Raw genomic sequence first — 18,575 nt, 5'->3', positions numbered from 1 at the left:
GTGCTCTGGGGTCTTTGGGCCAGGGAGATTCTCTCCAGCTGTGGGAACTAAGGAAGGAGGAGGTTTCTGGGTTGGGCTTTGGCAAGTAAATAAAATTTAGTCCTGCAGAGTTAGGGGAAGAGAGGAGTATTCCAAGCCGACAAATTAGCAATGTGCGAAAGCACAGCGCATGGAAAAGCACAGAAACCAGACAGCATCCAGTGTGGCCAGAAGAAAGGTCCCAAAACAACAGGTGAGCACTGGGAAACAAAGTAGAAAGATAGAAACAGGAGCGTGGAGAGAGCTATTGGAGATTTCTGAACAGAAGTTTCTAACCTTTGCCTAAAGAGGACAACCTTAGAAAGGGCAAAGTGCAGGCCAGGTGACCTAAGAGATGGGCAGCAAGCACTTGGCAAAGGCAGAAAAGCTTGGGGGAATTCAGAGCAAACAGAATGGAGAGGTTCTGGCAACTGTAAGCGGGTGGAGGGTGTCAAAGATAGCACCCAGGGGTGATGAGCTGGGATGTGGGAGTGCCAGAAAGCCACTAGAGACAAAGAGAAGGAGTAGGGGAGGGGGAGGAAGAGGAGTAGCATGGGAGGGGGAGGAAGAGGAGGAGAACAAGGCTGGGGGCACAAAAAGGGCAAAGGTGAGGGGTACCTGCAAAGTGATGCCACCTGTCATCATGAGACTGTGTAAGGTCAACAAAAGGGAGAAAAAAGAACCTTGGAGAAAGCAATGGCCAAGGAACGGTGGAAGTGACAGATGAGAAACATGCCGAAAAGCAGAAGAGCCATCAGGAACGTGGTGATTCAGTGAAAGAGCACAGGGCGTCCAAGGGGAAAGGCCGTCGGAAGTGGATCAGACCTTGCTGACTGGCATTCAAAATAGCAGGAAAGCAGGAAGAGAGATGGAACCCAGAGTATCAAGTGAAGAACCAAATGTGTGGTCAACATAGCTGCAGCACAACAATTCCTTCAAGAAGTGAAGTGGGGAAAGGCAGCAAGGGGAAGGGGTAATGGAGGCCAGAATGCTTGCAAAGCTGACCACCGAGTGGAGGAGTGAGAAGGCTGGCTGAGGGCTCTACTCCAAGGCTGGGGGTTGAGGAGACCTGCAGGCCTCTGATCTCAGCTATTTATATGCAACAACTAAGCACCTGTATAGAGGCAAGTGGCCCATTAAATGCACTCATTCTTAGGCCCAGGTATGTGGAAGGGGCACCAAAGGTGAAGACAATGGAGGAGCTAGAGAAAGGGAGAGGCCCACCCACAAGTAGCTCCCTCTCAGGGCCAGGACATGTTCTGGCCAGGGCAAGCCTTCTCACACTGAGAAAAAGGGCAGATCTCCTCAGCGAAGCTGAGTATGGGGAGAAGAGGAGAAAGAGTTCATCACCCACTTGCCATGATTAGAAATAGAGCAAGTTCTGGCAGGGCGCGGTGGCTCACGCCTGTAATCCCAGCACTTTAGGAGGCCGAGGCGAGCAGACCATGAAGTCAGGAGATAGAGACCATCCTGGCTAACACGGTGAAACCCTGTCTCTACTAAAAATACAAAAAATTAGCCGGGCGTGGTGGCGGGCACCTGTAGTCCCAGTTACTCAGGAGGCTGAGGCAGGAGAATGGTGTGAACCCGGAAGGCAGAGCTTGCAGTGAGCCGAGATCGCGCCACTGCACTCCAGCCTGGGCGACAGAGTGAGACTCCGTCTCAAAAAAAAAAAAAGAAAAAGAAAAAGAAAAGAAATTGAGCAAGTTCTGTGACTAAATACAATCCTGGGAGTCTATCTTCCTGGCAGTCTTATGTAGTGGCCCCTACATTAAAAAATATTCCCTTGACTGTGTGCGGTGGCTCACATCTATAATATCAGCACTCTGGGAGGCTAAGGCAGAAGGATCACTTGAAGTCAGGAGTTTCAAACCAGCTTGGGTAATATAGTGAGACTGTCGCTACAAAAACTTAAACTATATACATATATTAACAAAATATAATGATGGTGATCCTAGGAAAGGTTCACCATTCTTCTTCTCATGCCCACACTGATACACAGCTGCCTTTCCAATGGGCCAGATTTTGTCCTTCCTTAGAGCGATGTGTGGGAAGGGCAGAGGGTAGAGGAAGACAACAGAGCCTCAGACCACACCACCCAACGCTGGTCACATCTGATAGGTGTGACCTACACAGGTGAAGAGCAAATGAGTTGTTCATAGTGATCACTTTTAAATAAGGGTTACCTATATAATTAAACCTGATCTTAAAGCAAATACTAACATATTTTATTCTGTATTATTTATATTTTGTTGATTAGAATTTACAAGAAACTGTTCTTTAGGGCCCTTCTTTTGAGAGATTGATGCTGGCCACTGGAATCCAGCTTTCCCTGGCATGACTCTGTGGCAGTGGCCCAAGCCACCTCAGTAGAGAGTCATAACTCCTGTCACCCAGCTTTTCCTAAGGGAATTTAGAAATGTGTCCAGAGGGCATGGTAAGCAACTGTGGATTGCAAGCAGAGGGGCCAGCATGACAGAAGCAAATGGTTCAAGAGGACAGTCTAGTGACAAGGGAAGGGCCGAGGTCTGGACACAGAGGGACAATGAGGAGTGAGGCCACTGACCAGTGCTAAACACTGTGATGTGGTAGGACGGAGGAGTGGGAAGAAATGGGCAACAGAACCAGGCCCCTTCTCCTATGGGGACAGGGGTGCGGGAGCAAGAGGCACTCAGGAGCTAGCAGAGTGACAGCCAGAAAGATGCCAGACAACACCTGACGAAGAAAGGAACGGAAGCCCTGGCTGCACATTCGTCATCTGGGGAGTGTTTTGCTGGTTTGACATTTGACAACTTTGTCAGGGACCAATTTACATACTGTAAAATAGACCCATTTTAAGTAAGTGATTCAGTGAATTGTAGTAAATTTTGGAGCTACGTATCCATCACCACAATCTAGTACCTGCTGAGCTTTTAAAAATCCTAATGCCCCATCCCTAACTTTGACCAATTGTATCAAGAGTTTCAGGTAGAACTTAGGTCTCTGAATTTTTAAAATTCTCTCCCAGCGCTGGGCACAGTGGCTCATGCCTATAATGCCAGCACTTTGGGAGGCTGAGGAGGCCAGATTGCATGAGCTCAGGAGTTTGAGACCAGCCTGGGCAACATGGTGAAACCTTGTCTCTACAAAAGATACAAAAATTAGCCAGGTGTGGTGGCATGCATCTGTAGTACCAGCTACTCAGGAGGCTGAAGTGGGAGGATCACTTGAGCCAGAGAGGCAGAGGTGACAGTGTGCCGAGATCGTGCCACTGCACTCCAGCCTGGGCGACAGAGTAAGGCCCTGTCTCCAAAAAAAAAAAAAAAAAAAAAAAAAATCAAATTCCAAGATGAGCATCAGGCTCACATTTGCACGTTTGGTGCAATTCAGTCACAGAAGGAGGGCAGGCTGAGGGAGCTCTTGGACCCAGCCTACCAATGACCCCACCACAGTCAGAGTCCCTGCAGGCTTCTGCTCCTAAAGACAGTGCAAGCAAGGACTACAATCCTGGGGCAGAGGATTTCAATACAGATGCCTGGCATTTTAGTTCCACCGGGGCAGAATATAAAGTAAGCCAGGCACACTCCCACAGTGCTCCTCTCAGGGAGTTGTCACAAATGACAAGAAGTTCTGCCACACTTCCAGTGAGGGCAAATTAGAATTCACTAACATCAACAGTTATCACCTTAGAGTCAAGGTACAGTAAGACTATAAGCAAAGCTTGGCAGCCTCTGGGCAAAGCAGCGGCCCTTCTCTGCACACCGTCACCACCTGAAGAACGCCACCCACCTACAAGGTAATGAGAAATGAAGATACTTTTAAAATTGCTCAAGTCTTGCCTATCCCAAGATGCTAACACGTCTACCACTCAGTGGCCTGGCATTTCTGGGAGGCACCTGGCTGACACCTTGCACAATTCTGTGACTGCATAACTTCCTTCTGATAAATTAGACTCTTTTCCTTTCTAACTAAAGATCAAACCACAGGACCCATTTGAAGCATGACTACACTGAAATATCAGATTGCAAAATCCACCTGATCACCACAAAGGCCCCCGCACAGCATGTACTCACCTCCTGCCCTGACCCTTACAACACTGGGCTCCTGCTGGCTCCTTGCCACCTGCTCCCTGACCGTGCACACCTGTGGGCAGGGGCCATGTAACCTGCCCCAACCCTATGAGCTCAGTAGCTGGCACTGTGGCTGGGCACACATGGGGTGCTCGGGAAAAGGGGGACACATAAGTATACTTGCCTACAGGGTGGCAGTGCCCCTGCTGTGAGTTTCCTCTAAGACCCAAGAATGTTTCTCTTCACATAGCTGGGAACTGAGGAGGCATTCCAAAGGCGCTGTGGAACGGAATTTATGCTCCACCCCCAAATTCATGCTGAAGCCCTAACCCCCAATGTGATAGTATTTGGAGGTAATTAGGTGTAGATCAGGTCATGGAGGCGAAGGCCTTGTGATGGGATTCATGCCATTATTTAAAAAAAAACAAAAAACAAAGAGGGACCAGAGCTCCCCTTCTCTCCTCCATGTGAAGACACAGCGAGGAAGAGGCCATCTGCAAGTCAGGAAGAGAGCCCTCACCAGGAACTTGATTGTGGCCTTCCAGCCTCCAGAAGGGAAACACATGCCTATTGTTTAGGCCAAACCATCTATGGTCCTTTGTTACAGCAGCCCAAGCTGACAAAGACAAAAGGCTGGTCACACAGGCAGATGACTCTTGGCAAAAGCCAGCTCCAAGCCCCATCAGACAACACCAGGCAGAGCTGCCAAGCCCTTCAACCTAGGTAGAGACAGCTGCCATTTTCCAGGTGACCTGATTACTTCCTTAAACCTGAATCACTGCCTCAGATTTCTAGAACTAGAACATTATTTCTTAGCTTCCCACTGCCTCTATGCATTAAAATCCTCAAATCCACCTTTTCTGCATGCCTCACGTCTGGGAGACGACACACACAGGGTTTCAGCCCCTCCAGAGAGAGCACCACCACGGCTGAGGCCTCACACTACAGAGTGCAGGCCCACAGTGCTCATGGTCCCCTCCATGCTCCAGAGGAGCAAGGCTGTAATCCTGAAAAGCAGTCACAGCCCCTGTAGCAGAGTCTGGTATCACTAAGAATGGAGCCCACAGGCCTCCTACCACTGACTTTGAACACAAATGCAGATGATGTCAACTTCAGCCCTCACCTATGCTTCCATAGGGTCCTCCCTGCCCACTGGGCTATGTGTACACCTGACGGGCTGCCAAGTTTCCCGGGGCAGCTCCACTGGCATTTAACCCTCCAACAAAGCATGTAAAGGTCAGCCTATGGCCAACTGCCTTACATCCACACTAGCTGGATTCCTCCCCTTGGGCCACTGCTCTAGTTTTTAAAATATGTATTGTAGCACAGAACCTCCCAGCTGCACACACTGCTAAATGCTGTGACTACCCTGACAATGTGGCATGCCACACCCTGAGCCCGCCCTGCTAGAGTTCCATGCCAGGACACGCTGGAGACAGCGGTTCCAGAAAATAGTAAATGCTTCTCTTTCTCCCCCAACACTGAAATGGGGACATGTGGCAGACCTCATACAGGAAAGTGAGGGGTCCCACCTGTGACTGGACTGCTCAGGCAGACACAGACGCCCCCACAGAGGGAGGCCCCTGCACCCCTAGACACTGGGAAGCTCAGGTAGATGGGCAGCCAGACCCTCCCACTCTGCAGTGGTCCCAGCCCCAGCCCCTATCAGCCAAAACAAGAGAAGGTCAGAAACCACCTGGGACTCAGGGGCTGACTGGGACAAGGGGTACACACAAAATCAACCCTGTTTAGCTCCCCTAACTCCAGACTTGACCCTGAAATGGCTCAATTCCAAATCCCTATATTTAACAAAGACTGACACAGGCAAAGGGTCCTGTCAGACCTCCTGGAGCCCCTTGAGGTCTCTGGGGGTCACTAACTGTATGCTGAAACTATGATGTGTGTTGGGTGAACAAGTGAAAGAACAGGGAGACAGACAGGCATTCGGCTATTAGATGGAAACAGTGCCAAACTTCAGACAGACAAGAAAGTAATTAATTCTGCCCTGAGGGGTGTCTGGGGGATAGGGAGCACCATGGACTCAGACCCTGATGGACTCAGTCACACACAGGTTCACAGGGAATGCCGACAACACTGACAATGGCCAGCCCTCCAGTCAGGCCTGGACCCAAGTCAGGGCCAGCTCAAATGCAGATCTGACTCTCTCTCCTCAGTGACCCCAGCTTCTGGGGTCAGGACAGACAGCAGCCCAAAACGCCCATCGTTCCACACCCTCCAGGTAATGCAGCTACAAGCATCACTCCAGCACCAGCCCGGAAGGTGCCCTCAGAACTGGACTGAGGATGCTGAGGAAATATGGGTGTGGCTGAGGGGGAGCCCTTGTGGGCATCTGGAGGCCTCCCCATGGCCAGCCACTCCAAAGCCACATGTTTCCAGAGACCTGGAATCGAGCCAGGACAGCTGACTCTGGCCTCCATTACTGTTCAGACCCGGGCTCACACTTCCGAGAAGAAGAAGAGGCCTCTGTTGTGCGGATACCATCGGCCCCTCCCCCGCCAGGGCCAAGCTCCTGCCTCCCGCAAGCTCAGCCCTACTGCCATCTGCACCGCACCAGAGCCCACATCAAAGGCCAGCAAGGTAATGAGCCAGGTGCTGCAACACAGCAGCACCCAGATCCCCTCAGTGAGGGCTGTGGGCAGGCAGGCTTCAGCAATCAGCCCTTTCAGGGATTTGGTGGCTGCACAGACCTGCACTCCACCCGACACCTGTCCCAGGCAACCCTCATCTAACGACTGATGGGTGCAGAGCAGGAAGACCTGACTATCTCACCAGACTGGAGACGGCTCTGAAGGGCTGTGCTGTTGCTTGCTCTTGCTCCAAAGCAGAGGCTATCGTGGGGCCTTCCTCGCCACTTGAGTCTCCCTCTGCCCACTCTTGCTTCCCGCGCCTACCCCACAGGTGTTGTCCCAAAAGTATCCCTTAGTAAGGATCCTGCATGACAAACTCTCTACCTCCTCTTCAGGAAACCTAGCCTATGGCATAAAGTCCCAAAGACAATATATATTGACACAATTTTCTGCCACCTATGGATGCTCGTGAATAACACCCTTACACAAGCCACAGTACCAGATGACAGTTCTGACTATAGTAATCTTTCTGAACTCCAACACCCCACTTTTCTCAAAGTCCCAAAAGGGAGCTTGGATTTCACCTGGAAAGGATTCTCACTTTATCAGCCCTCAAAGTACCTTGCCATGCCCTCCAACAGCCACCGACTCCGCCAGCTTCCATAGCACCACTTCCACCACAACTCCCCAGAGGACAGAAGGCCAGACTGCCACCAGGGTCAACAAGCCACCCACAGGGCGAGCTAAACAAAGGAGCACTCTAGGTGCGGAGCCCACAAGCATGAACCGTCAGGCACTCTTGCTGCACTCTGTGTGTACAGCCACCTCTCTCAGATCAGGCACACCCTTCTCTACCCAACCTCCACCACAAGCCCAAACTACTCACCACTCAGCCTGGCCTGCAGCCCCTGAGGCAGGTGGAGGGAAAGGCCATGAGAGGGGAGGTTACACTGAATTCTTACTGCCATTTATGGCCAGTGCTTTGGACTCTGAAACTTAATCGCCACCAGTGCCTGGGGAGGATGGAAATGGTGGCCTCAAGAGTTGGCTCTGCACCTTTCCTTGTGAGACCCTTCTTGTTCTTGAGGGGCACACAAAGTCAAAGAACCTCAGCTGGGCCCTGTCAACCCAGACAAAGATACTTCCTTCCTTGGAGCTGGAGGGGAGCCCAGGTTGGTGGGTCTTAGTGGGCTCTGTCAGGCCCTGGAGCCAGCAGAGAGCTCCAGGGTGAGTTCCTGAGCAGGGCAGGAGACACAGAGACGCAGAGCCTCCTTGAACTCTCTTTTCTGTGGACTTGCACTTCTGTTCTGCTACTTTGGTTTCTGCTGGTTGCATCTGCTCCCCCGGAGCCTGTCCTACCCCAGTATGTGGGTCTGGCTGTCTTGCTGCAATAAAGCCACAAACTGGGCAAGTTTCTTAACCTGAGTCTCAGCAGTTCATGGGTAAAATGAAGCATCCATCTGGCAAGGCTTTGAAAAGTCAAACAAGAATTACCCCATTAAGTGCCTACTATGGCTCAAATGGGGAAATTCATGTTGAAGCTCAATCCCCACTGTGGTAGTATTAAGAGGTGGGGCCTCTAGGGAAGTGATGGTCACCAGGGCTCTGCCTTATGAATGGATTAGTGCCTTATAAAAGGGCAGGAGGAAACTAGCTTAGGCCCTTTTTGCCCTTCCATCTCTTCTGCCATGTGAAGACACAGCAACAAGGTGCTATCTTTGAAGCAGAGTACTACCTGTTCCAGATACCAATCCTACTAGGATCCTGGACTTCCCAGCCTCCAAAACTGTGAGAAGTAAACCTCTATTGTTTATAAATTACCCAATTTGTGGCATTTTGTTACAGCAGCACAAACGAACTAAGAAGGTGCCCAACAGAGGGCCTGGCCCTAAGTGCTCAGTATACAAAAGCTACTATTAGCTACTATTAACCATGATGACGATTGGGTAAAGAAGATGGGACAGTCCATTTGTCAGCTTCTACCCACTCCTCCTCAGCTAACATCCAGGCCCTCCTCGCTGCAACTCCTTAGTCACCAAAGCACTCACTGTCTACTCCAAGTACAGCAACAACACACCATTTTCCTGGCTTATGCTGCAAATGGAGCCCAGAATCTGAGAAGACATTCAAGTCCTATCAGGCACACCTAAGTAAGGTGCTCCAGCTCTTGCCCCACCCTCTGGGCCTCTTAGGGTAAAGCCTCCAGCACAACGGACACTAAATACAGGCTTAGTAGGTAAGGCCAAAATGTGAAATACCATTCTCACTCCACTTTCAACCAATCATCCAACAGGCAGGATAATCCAAAACTAAGTCCAAACTCAGGGGCAGAGGGAGAATAAGAAAAAGAGTACAGGCCAGGAACAGTGGCTCATGCCTGCTACCCCATCACTTTGGGAGGTCGAGGCAGGCAATTACTTGAGGTCAGGAGTTTGAGACCAGCCTGGCCAACATGTTGAAACCCTGTCTCTACTAAACATAAAAAAATTAGCTGGGCATGGTGACGCATGCCTGTAATTCCAGCTACTCAGGTGGCTGAGGCATGAGAATCGCTTGAACCCGGGAGGTGAAAGTTGCAGTGGGCCGATATCGTGCCACTGTGCCCTCACACTTCTCATTCCTACCCCAGTTTAACAGTGATTTGTGTCTGGGAAGGCCAAGCACAGCACATTTATATACAGCAGCTCTTCTGCTGTTAGATTCCTTCAGGACATGTAAATGCCTGTAATCTCCATGTTTTCAACCTAATACAACATGAAAACAGGGAGTGCAAATACACTAATCAACTATTTGCTTTCTAGCTGCTCTATATGTAGGAAATGTAAACACTTCTCAGGTGCGGTGGCTCACACTTGTAATCCCAACACTTTGGGAGAGCCGAGGTGGGTGGATCACTTGAGGCCAGGAGTTCAAGACCAGCCTGGGAAACATAATGAAACTCCATCTCTACAAAAAAATAAAAATAAAAAATAAAAAAATTAGCTGGGCATGGTGGTGCATGCCTGTAGTCCCAGCTACTCAGGAGGCTGAGGTGACAGGATCATCTGAGCCCAGGAGGTTGAGGCAGCAGTGAGCCATGATTGTGCCACTGCACTCCAGCCTGGTGACAGAGTAAGACTCTGTCTCAAAAAAAAAAAAAAAAAAAAAAATTAAAGAAATGTAAACACTTGTTATAAAGTAAAGCTGGGCACAGTGGCTCACGTCTGTAATCCCAGCACTTTGGGAGGCCAAAGCAGGTGGATCACCTGAGGTCAGGAGTTTGAGACTAGCCTGGCTAACATGGTGAAACCTCGTCTTTATTAATGGCTGGGCGCGGTGGCTCAGGCTTGTAATCCTAGCACTTTGGGAGGCCGAGGCAGGCAGATCACCTGAGGTCAGGAGTTTGAGACCAGCCTGGCCAACTTGGCAAAAACCTCATCTCTACTAAAAATACAAAAAATTAGCTGGGTGTGGTGGTGGGCGCCTGTAATCCCAGCTACCAGGGAGGCTGAGGCAGGAGAATCACTTGAACCCCGGGGGCAGAGGTTGCAGTGAGCCAAGATTGCACCACTGTACTCCAGTCTGGGTGACAGAGAGAGACTCCATCTCAAAAAAAAAAAAAAAAGAATACAAAAATTTGGCCAGGCGTAGGGGCTCACGCTTGTAATCCTAGCACTTTGGGAGGCCAAGGCGAGCAAATCACCTGAGGTCGGGAGTTCAAGACCAGCCTGACCAACGTGGAGAAACCCCCTCTCTACTAAAAATACAAAATTAGCCAGGCATAGTAGCGCATGTCTGTAATCCCAGCTACTTGAGGCTGAGGCAGAATTGCTTGAACCTGGGAGGCAGAGGTTGTGGTGAGCCGAGATCGCGCCACTGCACTCCAGCCTGGACAGCAAGAGCAAAATTCTGTTAAAAAAAAAAAAAAAAAAAATTAGCTGGGCGTGGTGGTGGGTGCCTGTAATCTCAGCTACTTAGGAGGCTGAGGCAGGAGAATTGCTTGAACCCGGGAGGTGGAGGTTGCAGTGAGCCAAGACTGCTCCACCGCACTCCAGCCTGGGTGAGAGTGAGACTCTGTCTCAAAAAAATAAATAAATACAAAGCTAACCTTTTTATAATTAAGCAAATTATAATCTCCTTAAAGGCTGCAACTGTTTCTTCATCTTTCATAAGTCTTATGACCCCAAGAAACCGACTTCAAAGCACTTGAAAATGTTGAGTTTGCTAAATGAATAAATGCAAAATTTACGCTCAAACATACAAATGAATGCATATTTGCATGCACACATACTCTCACACATTTTACCAACCCTTCTCCAGGATAAAGTTTCTCCTCACCAACATGGATAGCAGAAGTCAACTAAAACTGTAGAATACTACATGTTATTAACTCCGTGAAGAGAACTAATTTTTCACAAGACTCGCCGTAGGCTTTGACCTGAATAAAACAGGAAAAGATCCTAAGAGATTACAAAATTTGACTCCTTCCCCTTTACAGAGCAGAAACTATGGTGCTGAGAATCAGAAAGAAAGGAAGATAATGGCAGCTCTGAAACCAGTCTTAGGCCTTGCCGACTCTCAGCACCTTATTCTTTCTGCTAGCATTTTGGCAGACGTGACAAAGAACGTCCCATACCATCTCCCTGCAACAGTGTGCTCATATCATCTGCATGGTACAATGTCCTTCCACTATAAGAGACAAGCAATTATATTTTAAAATCTTTTTAAACAGGTATTTCTATTCAGCAGTGGGTTGCTTTATATCCCCAAAGACTCTCCAGTCAAACTTCCTTTTGTTACAGGATACAAAAACAGTTCACACGAATGATCATTACCTTTAACAAGCAATTTGTCTCTCACAGAAACCCTCCGAGTCGAGTCGGACGCTGTGGCTGCCGTCCGGGACCCTTTGAGACCATCGTCACGCTTCAGTTTGCTTGCTAGCGTTAGCATTACTGCTGCCTTTACCCTGAAAGACAGCAATGAAAGCAGGGTTAAGGACCAGGTCTCCAGAGACTAATTAGACATTGAGGAAAATGTACAGGTGCTTTTGCATTTTGATTTTTTCCCATAATTTAGTTATGGAAAAAATTTGCACACATTAATAAGATTGGATTCCTTCATAATACATTTGAAAAGCTCTATGCCATCCTCTATAAGCCTAACTTTTAAAATTATGAATTAACTTTATTTATTTTTATTTTTTATTTCTTGAGACGGAGTTTTGCTCTTGTTGCCCAGGCTGGAATGCAATGGTGCGATCTCAGCTCACCAAAACCTCCGCCTCCCAGGTTCAAGCAATTTTCCTGTCTCAGCCTCCTGAGTAGCTGGCATTACAGGCATGCAGCACCATGCCTGGCTAATTTTGTATTTTTAGCAGAAACAGGGTTTCTCCATGTTGAGGTTGGTCTCAAACTCCTGACCTCAGGTGATCCGCCCGCCTTGGCCTCCCAAAGTGCTGGGATTACAGGCATGAGCCACCGTGCCCAGCCATGAATTAACAGTTTTTTAAAAAGAGAGTCATGGCTGGGCGCGGTGGCTCACAAATACAATCCCAGCACTTTGGGAGACCAAGGTAGGAGGACCACTTGAGCCTAAGAACTCAAGACCAGCCTGGGCAATATGGCAAAACCCTATCTCTACAAAAAATACAAAAAAAATTAGCCAGGGGGTGGCATGCGCCTGTAGTCCCAGCTACTCGGGAAGCTGAGGTGGGAGAATCCCTTGAGCCTGGGAGGTTGGGGATGCAGTGAGCTGTGATTGTGCTACTGCACTCCGGCCTGGGTGACAGAGCGAGACCCTGTCTCAAAAAAAAAAAAAAAATTAAAATTAAAAAGTCATGCATTTCACACTCACTGGTTATCCACTAGGTGCCAGGCCCTGGGATGTGGCTGTGACGAAGCTCCCGTGGAACACAACGTCTAGGGTGCCTCCACAGCTTCTCAACCAGCATGCCCTCACCAACGGGTTCCACATGGGTCCATTACTGTCCACTAGTAAGTCTGCCCTGCCCTGCTGCAGGGGATCATGCACACACATGGTATGGTCCCAGGGTCTGGCCCATCACCAACTGAAGCAGCACAGCCTCTGGTGGAAGAGGAACACCACTCTTTGCTCTCCTTCCTCCTTTAATAAAGGTGTGGCTACAGCCTTAACAAGCATCTTCTCATTTATTCATGCTGTGTTGCATTTACTTATGTTTGTGTTTTATTTATATTTTTTGGCAATTTCAACATCAAGACCGAATTAAAATTAATGTCCCCAGGTAGATTATGTTCATTGGTGGCTTCCACCCCATCTGTGTTGCAGGTTCCCCTGCTGCAAGCTCACTGGGAGGGACAACAAAGACCAAACACAGGTGACGCCACTTGCTGCCTGGGAGACAGTTGAAGAAATGCCACAATTTGTTTAAGATTTTATTTTTTAAGGGCAGTTTTAAGTACACAGTAAAATTAAGAGGAAGGTACAGAGATTCCCCATATGCCCGCTGCCCCAACACACGGAAATCCTCCCCTATTACCAACATCTCCCACCAGAGGGTACATTTGTTACAATTAATGAACCCACATCAACACATGATAACTCAAAGTCCACAGCTTACGTTATGATCCCACTAATTATACAGGGTAACTATCCTCTAGACTCTGCCTTCTATTTCTAACATAAACTGACATTAATCTTCCTCCTAACTCTTACTTACTTTGCCATGGTCAGAGAGGGTCTCTGGAACTTCTTTTGACTGAGGACAAATATTTGTCACTAGGGCCGGGTGCTGTGGCTCACACCTGTAATCCCAGCACTTCAGGAGAACGAGGCGGGAGGATCACGAGGTCAGGAGATTGAGACCATCCTGGCCAACGTGGTGAAACCCCGTCTCTACTAAAATACAAAAAATTAGCTGGGTGTAGTGGCGCACACCTGTAGTCCCAGCTACTGGGGAGGCTGAGGCAGGAGAATCGCTTGAACCCGGGAGGCAGAGGTTGCAGTGAGCTGAGATTGTACCACTGCACTCCAGCCTGGCAACAGAGTGAGACTCAAAAATAAAATAAAATAAGATAAATTGTCACCAGTTCAATACTTCTACAATTTCCTTTGTTGCTTTCATATCATTTTATTTCAATACCACTCTGATCATTTCAACAGAAAATGATCTAAAAATTCCACGTGAAAAGCTTGACATAAGCACAGAAATTTTAGGTTGAGACTAAGATCCTGAAAGTCAAATAAGAATACTCCTTTCCTCATTGGCATTTGAAACCATTTTTCACCCAGGTCTCTTACACAGTTTCTCACACCATCTTCTGCCTATCTCCTAAAGGCTGTCAGATTTTATTTTCTATTGTTTGTATCATGAAAACAGTATAGGCCGGGCATGGTAGCTCATGCCTGTAATCCCAGCACTTTGGGAGGCCAAGGCGGGTGGGTCACCTGAGGTCGGGAGTTCTAAACCAGCCTGGCCAACATGGCGAAACCCCATCTCTACTAAAAATACCAAAAAAATCAGCTGGGCCTGGTGGCGGGTGCCTGCGATCCCAGCCACTCAGGAGGCTGAGGCAGGAGAATAGGTTGAACCTAGGAGGTGGAGGTTGCAGTGATGGTGCCATTGTACTCCAGCCTGGGCAACAAGAGTGAAACTGCATCTCAAAAAATAAAAAAATTTAAAGAATTTTTTAAAAATGAAAACAATATGTAGAATATGATCTTCTGAACTGCACAGTCTTTTCCACTCAGAGGACACAGACATACGCATACCATAAACCCCTTAAGAAGTACTGGTCTAAAGGCCTCCAAGACAGCTCTGTGCTTCCACAGTCATAAGCTCTTAGAATTGTAAAGTTGGAATGGACTTCTCCCACTCCCATTCCATTTTACCATGTGGACCCCAGGACAACAGGGGCCCAGAAGGCAGCCTGCCCAAAGCCACTCAGCTGCTAGAAGCAGTCACCAAAGACATACTAGTTTCCCTCTTGTGGATGACAGAAATGTTTTTTGTTTGTTTTTTGAGACAGGTCTTGCTCTATAGCCCAGGCTGGAGTGCAGCGGCGTGACTTGAGCTCAGTGCAGCCTCAAACTCCTAGGTTCAAGAGATCCTCCCACCTCAGCATCCCCCATCCCCTAAAGCAGCTAGGATTACAGGCACGCATCATTACGCCCAGCTAATTTTAAATTTTTTGTAGAAACAGGGCTTCACCATGTTACCCAGGCTGGTCTTGAACTCCTGAGCTGAAGCAATCCACCTGCCTCAGCCTCCCAAAGTGCTGGGACTATAGACGTGAGCCACCATGCCCAGCAGGACATGTTTTTAACTCGATTGTGGTCATGGTTTCAGACTAATCAATTACACAATTTAAATATGGGCAGTTTAGTGTATTTCAATTATGCCTCAATAAAGTTGACAAAAATGTGAAAATAAGCCAACATTAGTTTCTTCATTGTTACGCTACTGTGCCATCTCCTCAGGTGGACTTCCATAAGAGCACATCTTCACAGCTTCGCCCAGGGCAAAGCAGCTGGGTTCAGCTGATGAAGTTACTTCACAGGAGAATAGTCACAAACACCTGTAGGGTCTTCAGCTACCACAGACAGTAGCACCATCTAGAGCCAAGCTCTCCTGCTTCAGCCCCTACCTGGAATGATCTTGTCAAAAATCCCTCACAAGGATTCCTTGTCATAGAACAGTGTTTCCCTTCCCAGCCAAGTCTGCTGCCACGTCTGCAGACTCAATCACATCAGTCCTGCCACATCATCAGGGTCACCCAATTATGGACCAAGACGTGCATCCATCCATCACCTGAGGGTCAGCTGGATGCACCAGATGCCCTACACAAGGACTACCAGGTCTCTGGCTGACCTTGGGAATGCAAATGAAGCAAAGAGTAAAAAATAAAAGCACAACATGCTTGAACATGAGTTCAGCAGGCAGTAACCTAGGAAAGCCAGAATGAAGAGTCCCATAGAACAGCAAGCACCAGGGCCACACCCAGCTCCCCGAGAACCTGCACTGAAGGAGGCTCAGGGGAGCCTGGGGAGACTGATCCCTCACATACTGAAAGGCTCACCACCAAGAAACTCTTCTGTAACACTACAGTCCGCAGGCTATGCTTAATGCTTTTATACCCCCAATCACGCCACGATGAAATCCTCTCTGTGGGCAGAAGATGCTAGTATTCAGTTTCACTGGAAGAGTCAGATTGCTGGTTTACTACCTTCAAGTTTGTGACTTGCGAGATATGAGAGAATGTTTAACACTGGTGTTTTGTTTCCCATAGAAAGTAATAAAAAAATGTACTTCCCTAACATTCTAAGAAATCTAATACAGTGACCATCTCTTTTTCTGTCATGTGTATCATTTTCACATGCCACTTTAAGGATAAACCCAAGGCCTAATTTGGGAATGTTTCCATAGCTATAAAATTAAATCTATACCAAAGGATTCTAACAAAAAATAAGTATTCAGACTGTCAAGCGGCTAGCTGAATACCTGCAGTTGCTTCAGAATTCTTTTCCTTCTTCAATATGTTTCAACTCTTGAAGATTTGGTTTAAAACAAAACTTCCTCTTTCCTGCAAATTACACTCTAGGGCAGCATTTCAGTAACAGATCAGCTGTTCTGAACAGCATTCTCAGTCTCTAAATTCCACAAGTTGTAATTGGCCCAGTTAGGTTCTTCCTCTGGGTGGGACCTGCTTTCTGACGGCCCAGAGAAGAGTATCTTGTGTGCAATGTATTAGTGCCATCAAGTGATATTTACTCAGCATCCCTGCAAGCAATGGCAAAACCAGGCCATGTCACTTTGTGCAGGGACGCCAGGGGCCAGTCAGCTCAAGGTGAGGGGCTACTTATTTACAATTCCTTCCTAATGGAGACATCTCAATCCAAGCATAAAGGATGGGCCTGCGGGTCACTAGGGGACACTCAACTTCCCCGGTCAAAGGGGCCCAGATCAGGGCACAACAAAGTCCATATCCCACTCTTCCACAGAATGCCAGTGCCCAAGAACCTCCCGCTTGGCACAGGAGTACGCTGGTTGACTGACCATCTTTGGAGCCCAGCCCCTTCTACTTTCAGCAGTAAACCTGCCTCTTCCTGCACTGCCTACTACCTGAAAGGCAGGTATGTCCAGGTGGGGGGACAGCACTACACTTGGTGTGATTCTGCCTCTCAATCTCTCTCTCTCCCACCTCTATGCTCCCCCTTACCTTCATCTCACTCCTCAGCCAGGATTCCTCTGCACCAGGCAGGCCAATTTCCTCTTTGTTGCTTCATAACACCCTGCTCATTTCCAGAAGCTTCTATTCAATCTGATACCCAGGTCTGGAATGCCCTCCTTCCTTCACAAACGAATCCTACCCCTTCCTTAAGGGGAAGATTCCTACCTAGATTCCAACGTCTCCTCCTCCAAGAAGCTTTCTCTGGCTGTTCCAACCCTTCCTGCCCCCACTTCCAGGCGGTCGGGAATGCAGGGTGGGGGGCCCAATTATCTCCTGTGACAGATGAGGAAACTGAGCCCAGGGAGGGGAAGGACACACCCAAGATGACACACCAGCAGAACCAGGTCTGGAACCAAGATTCTGCAGCACTAAAACTGCTCCAAGATGCCCTTCCCTCCTCGTCTCCTTTGCTGTGGTAAAAATTTTTCAAACTAGCCTGGCCGCCCCCAATTGTAGGTAAGTGCCCATACTTACTCTTCCCGCTGCAGGTACACGGACGGGGCGCGAGTTGTCACTCCCCTCACCTCCCCCGCTCCTCACGGCCTAGCGTGACTCCTGCCGCGATCCGGAGTCCAGTCCCGCTTTCTGCGGCCACGTCGGGCCGGTGACCTTGGCCAGGCGCCGGACGCCCCGCTTCCTCCCTACAAGGCACGCAGCCGATCCCGCGAGTGGGGCGTGAGCGCGGCCAGGACTGTGCCACGCTCGACCCAGGGCCTGGTTCACACTAGGTGCTCGGCGCGGGCCGTCCCTAGCCGCCGCCGCGGTCACTCACTCTCGGGCGAGGCCAGCGCCCCGGCCACTGACGCCGCCTCCGACCGCCGGCTCGCTGCCCGCGGCCCGCGGTCCCTTCCCATTCACACCGCTCGGCCTTGCGTCCGGGTGCCCGCGCCCGCCCGGCCCCCGGCGTGAGGAACCCGGTGGGCCTGAGGCGGCCCCGCCACCGCCCGCGCCCTCCGCCCGGCCCGCAGGCCAGCCTGTGCACCGGTTTCCGCACCTCGCCCCGCCGCAGAGCCGCGCGGTCGCTCCTCACCTGGGCTCCCCGAGACAGGCGAGGCGGGTCCGGCGCCCAACACCATGCCCGGCCCAGGCGGCTGCTGCGAGACGCGGCCCCTCACAGCCGCACCGGCTCCCGGCGGCGGGACCGGAAGTGGCGGGGCGGGGACTCGGCCGCTCTCGCCCGCGGCTGCAGAGACAGCAGCGGGCGCTTTAAAAAAAAAATTCAAAGTGGCGAAAAACTTTATTGGAACCAGACACGCGAACAGCGGCGTGCGCCGGTCGGGACTGGGCTGGGCGACCGGCCGCTCGGACCTCGCTCATTGGCAGAGGGCGCGGCCGGGGGGCGGGCACGGATTTCGCGACCGTCGCTGATTGGCGAGTAGCGTTGGGGGCGGGGCTTCCGAGTTGGCTCTAGAGTCCGAGCGCCCGAGGGCTGGGGATTTAGCGTCCGGTTCCAACCCGGTTTCGCTTCGTGGTCTTCAGGATTTAGGGGCTCGGAGGAGCCCAGGCTATTCTTCCCTGAAGGAGCGGCCTCCGTGGCTGGAGCTCCCGCTGTCCAGCACCGCACCTGGAGTGCAAAGGACTGGATCGGACCCCGCAGCCTGCAGTGCGGGCGGGGAGGGAGACCGGGCGGTCAGACGCGCAAACCACTACCAACCCCAAACCGTGTGCTGCGCCCGCAGGCCCCACTGTTCTTGTCATGTCTCTTCTATTCCTTATTTTCTCTCTTAAAT

The 18,575-nt window shown here is 49.9% G+C and overlaps 1 protein-coding gene across 5 annotated transcripts in view; it reads right to left on the bottom strand.

Moving 5' to 3' along the window:
* Positions 1-17,994, bottom strand: part of UBE2F (ubiquitin conjugating enzyme E2 F (putative)) — a 75,906-nt gene extending 57,912 nt beyond the window's left edge. The window contains exons 1-2 of one of the 5 annotated variants that reach the window (XM_028830400.2): positions 17,840-17,994; positions 11,470-11,603 (exon numbers count right to left, since the gene is read on the bottom strand). In XM_028830400.2, the coding sequence (XP_028686233.1) occupies positions 11,470-11,587 (118 nt within the window). In that variant the 5' untranslated portion in view covers positions 11,588-11,603; positions 17,840-17,994. 5 annotated transcript variants of the gene reach the window in all.
* Positions 17,995-18,575: the final 581 nt, after the last annotated feature.

This window comes from Macaca mulatta, chromosome 12 (genome assembly GCF_049350105.2).
Source record: "Macaca mulatta isolate MMU2019108-1 chromosome 12, T2T-MMU8v2.0, whole genome shotgun sequence".
Taxonomy (NCBI): Eukaryota; Metazoa; Chordata; class Mammalia; order Primates; family Cercopithecidae; genus Macaca; species Macaca mulatta.
The sequence above is the reverse complement of the archived record's forward strand: the minus strand, read 5'-3'. Positions and strand labels throughout refer to the sequence as shown.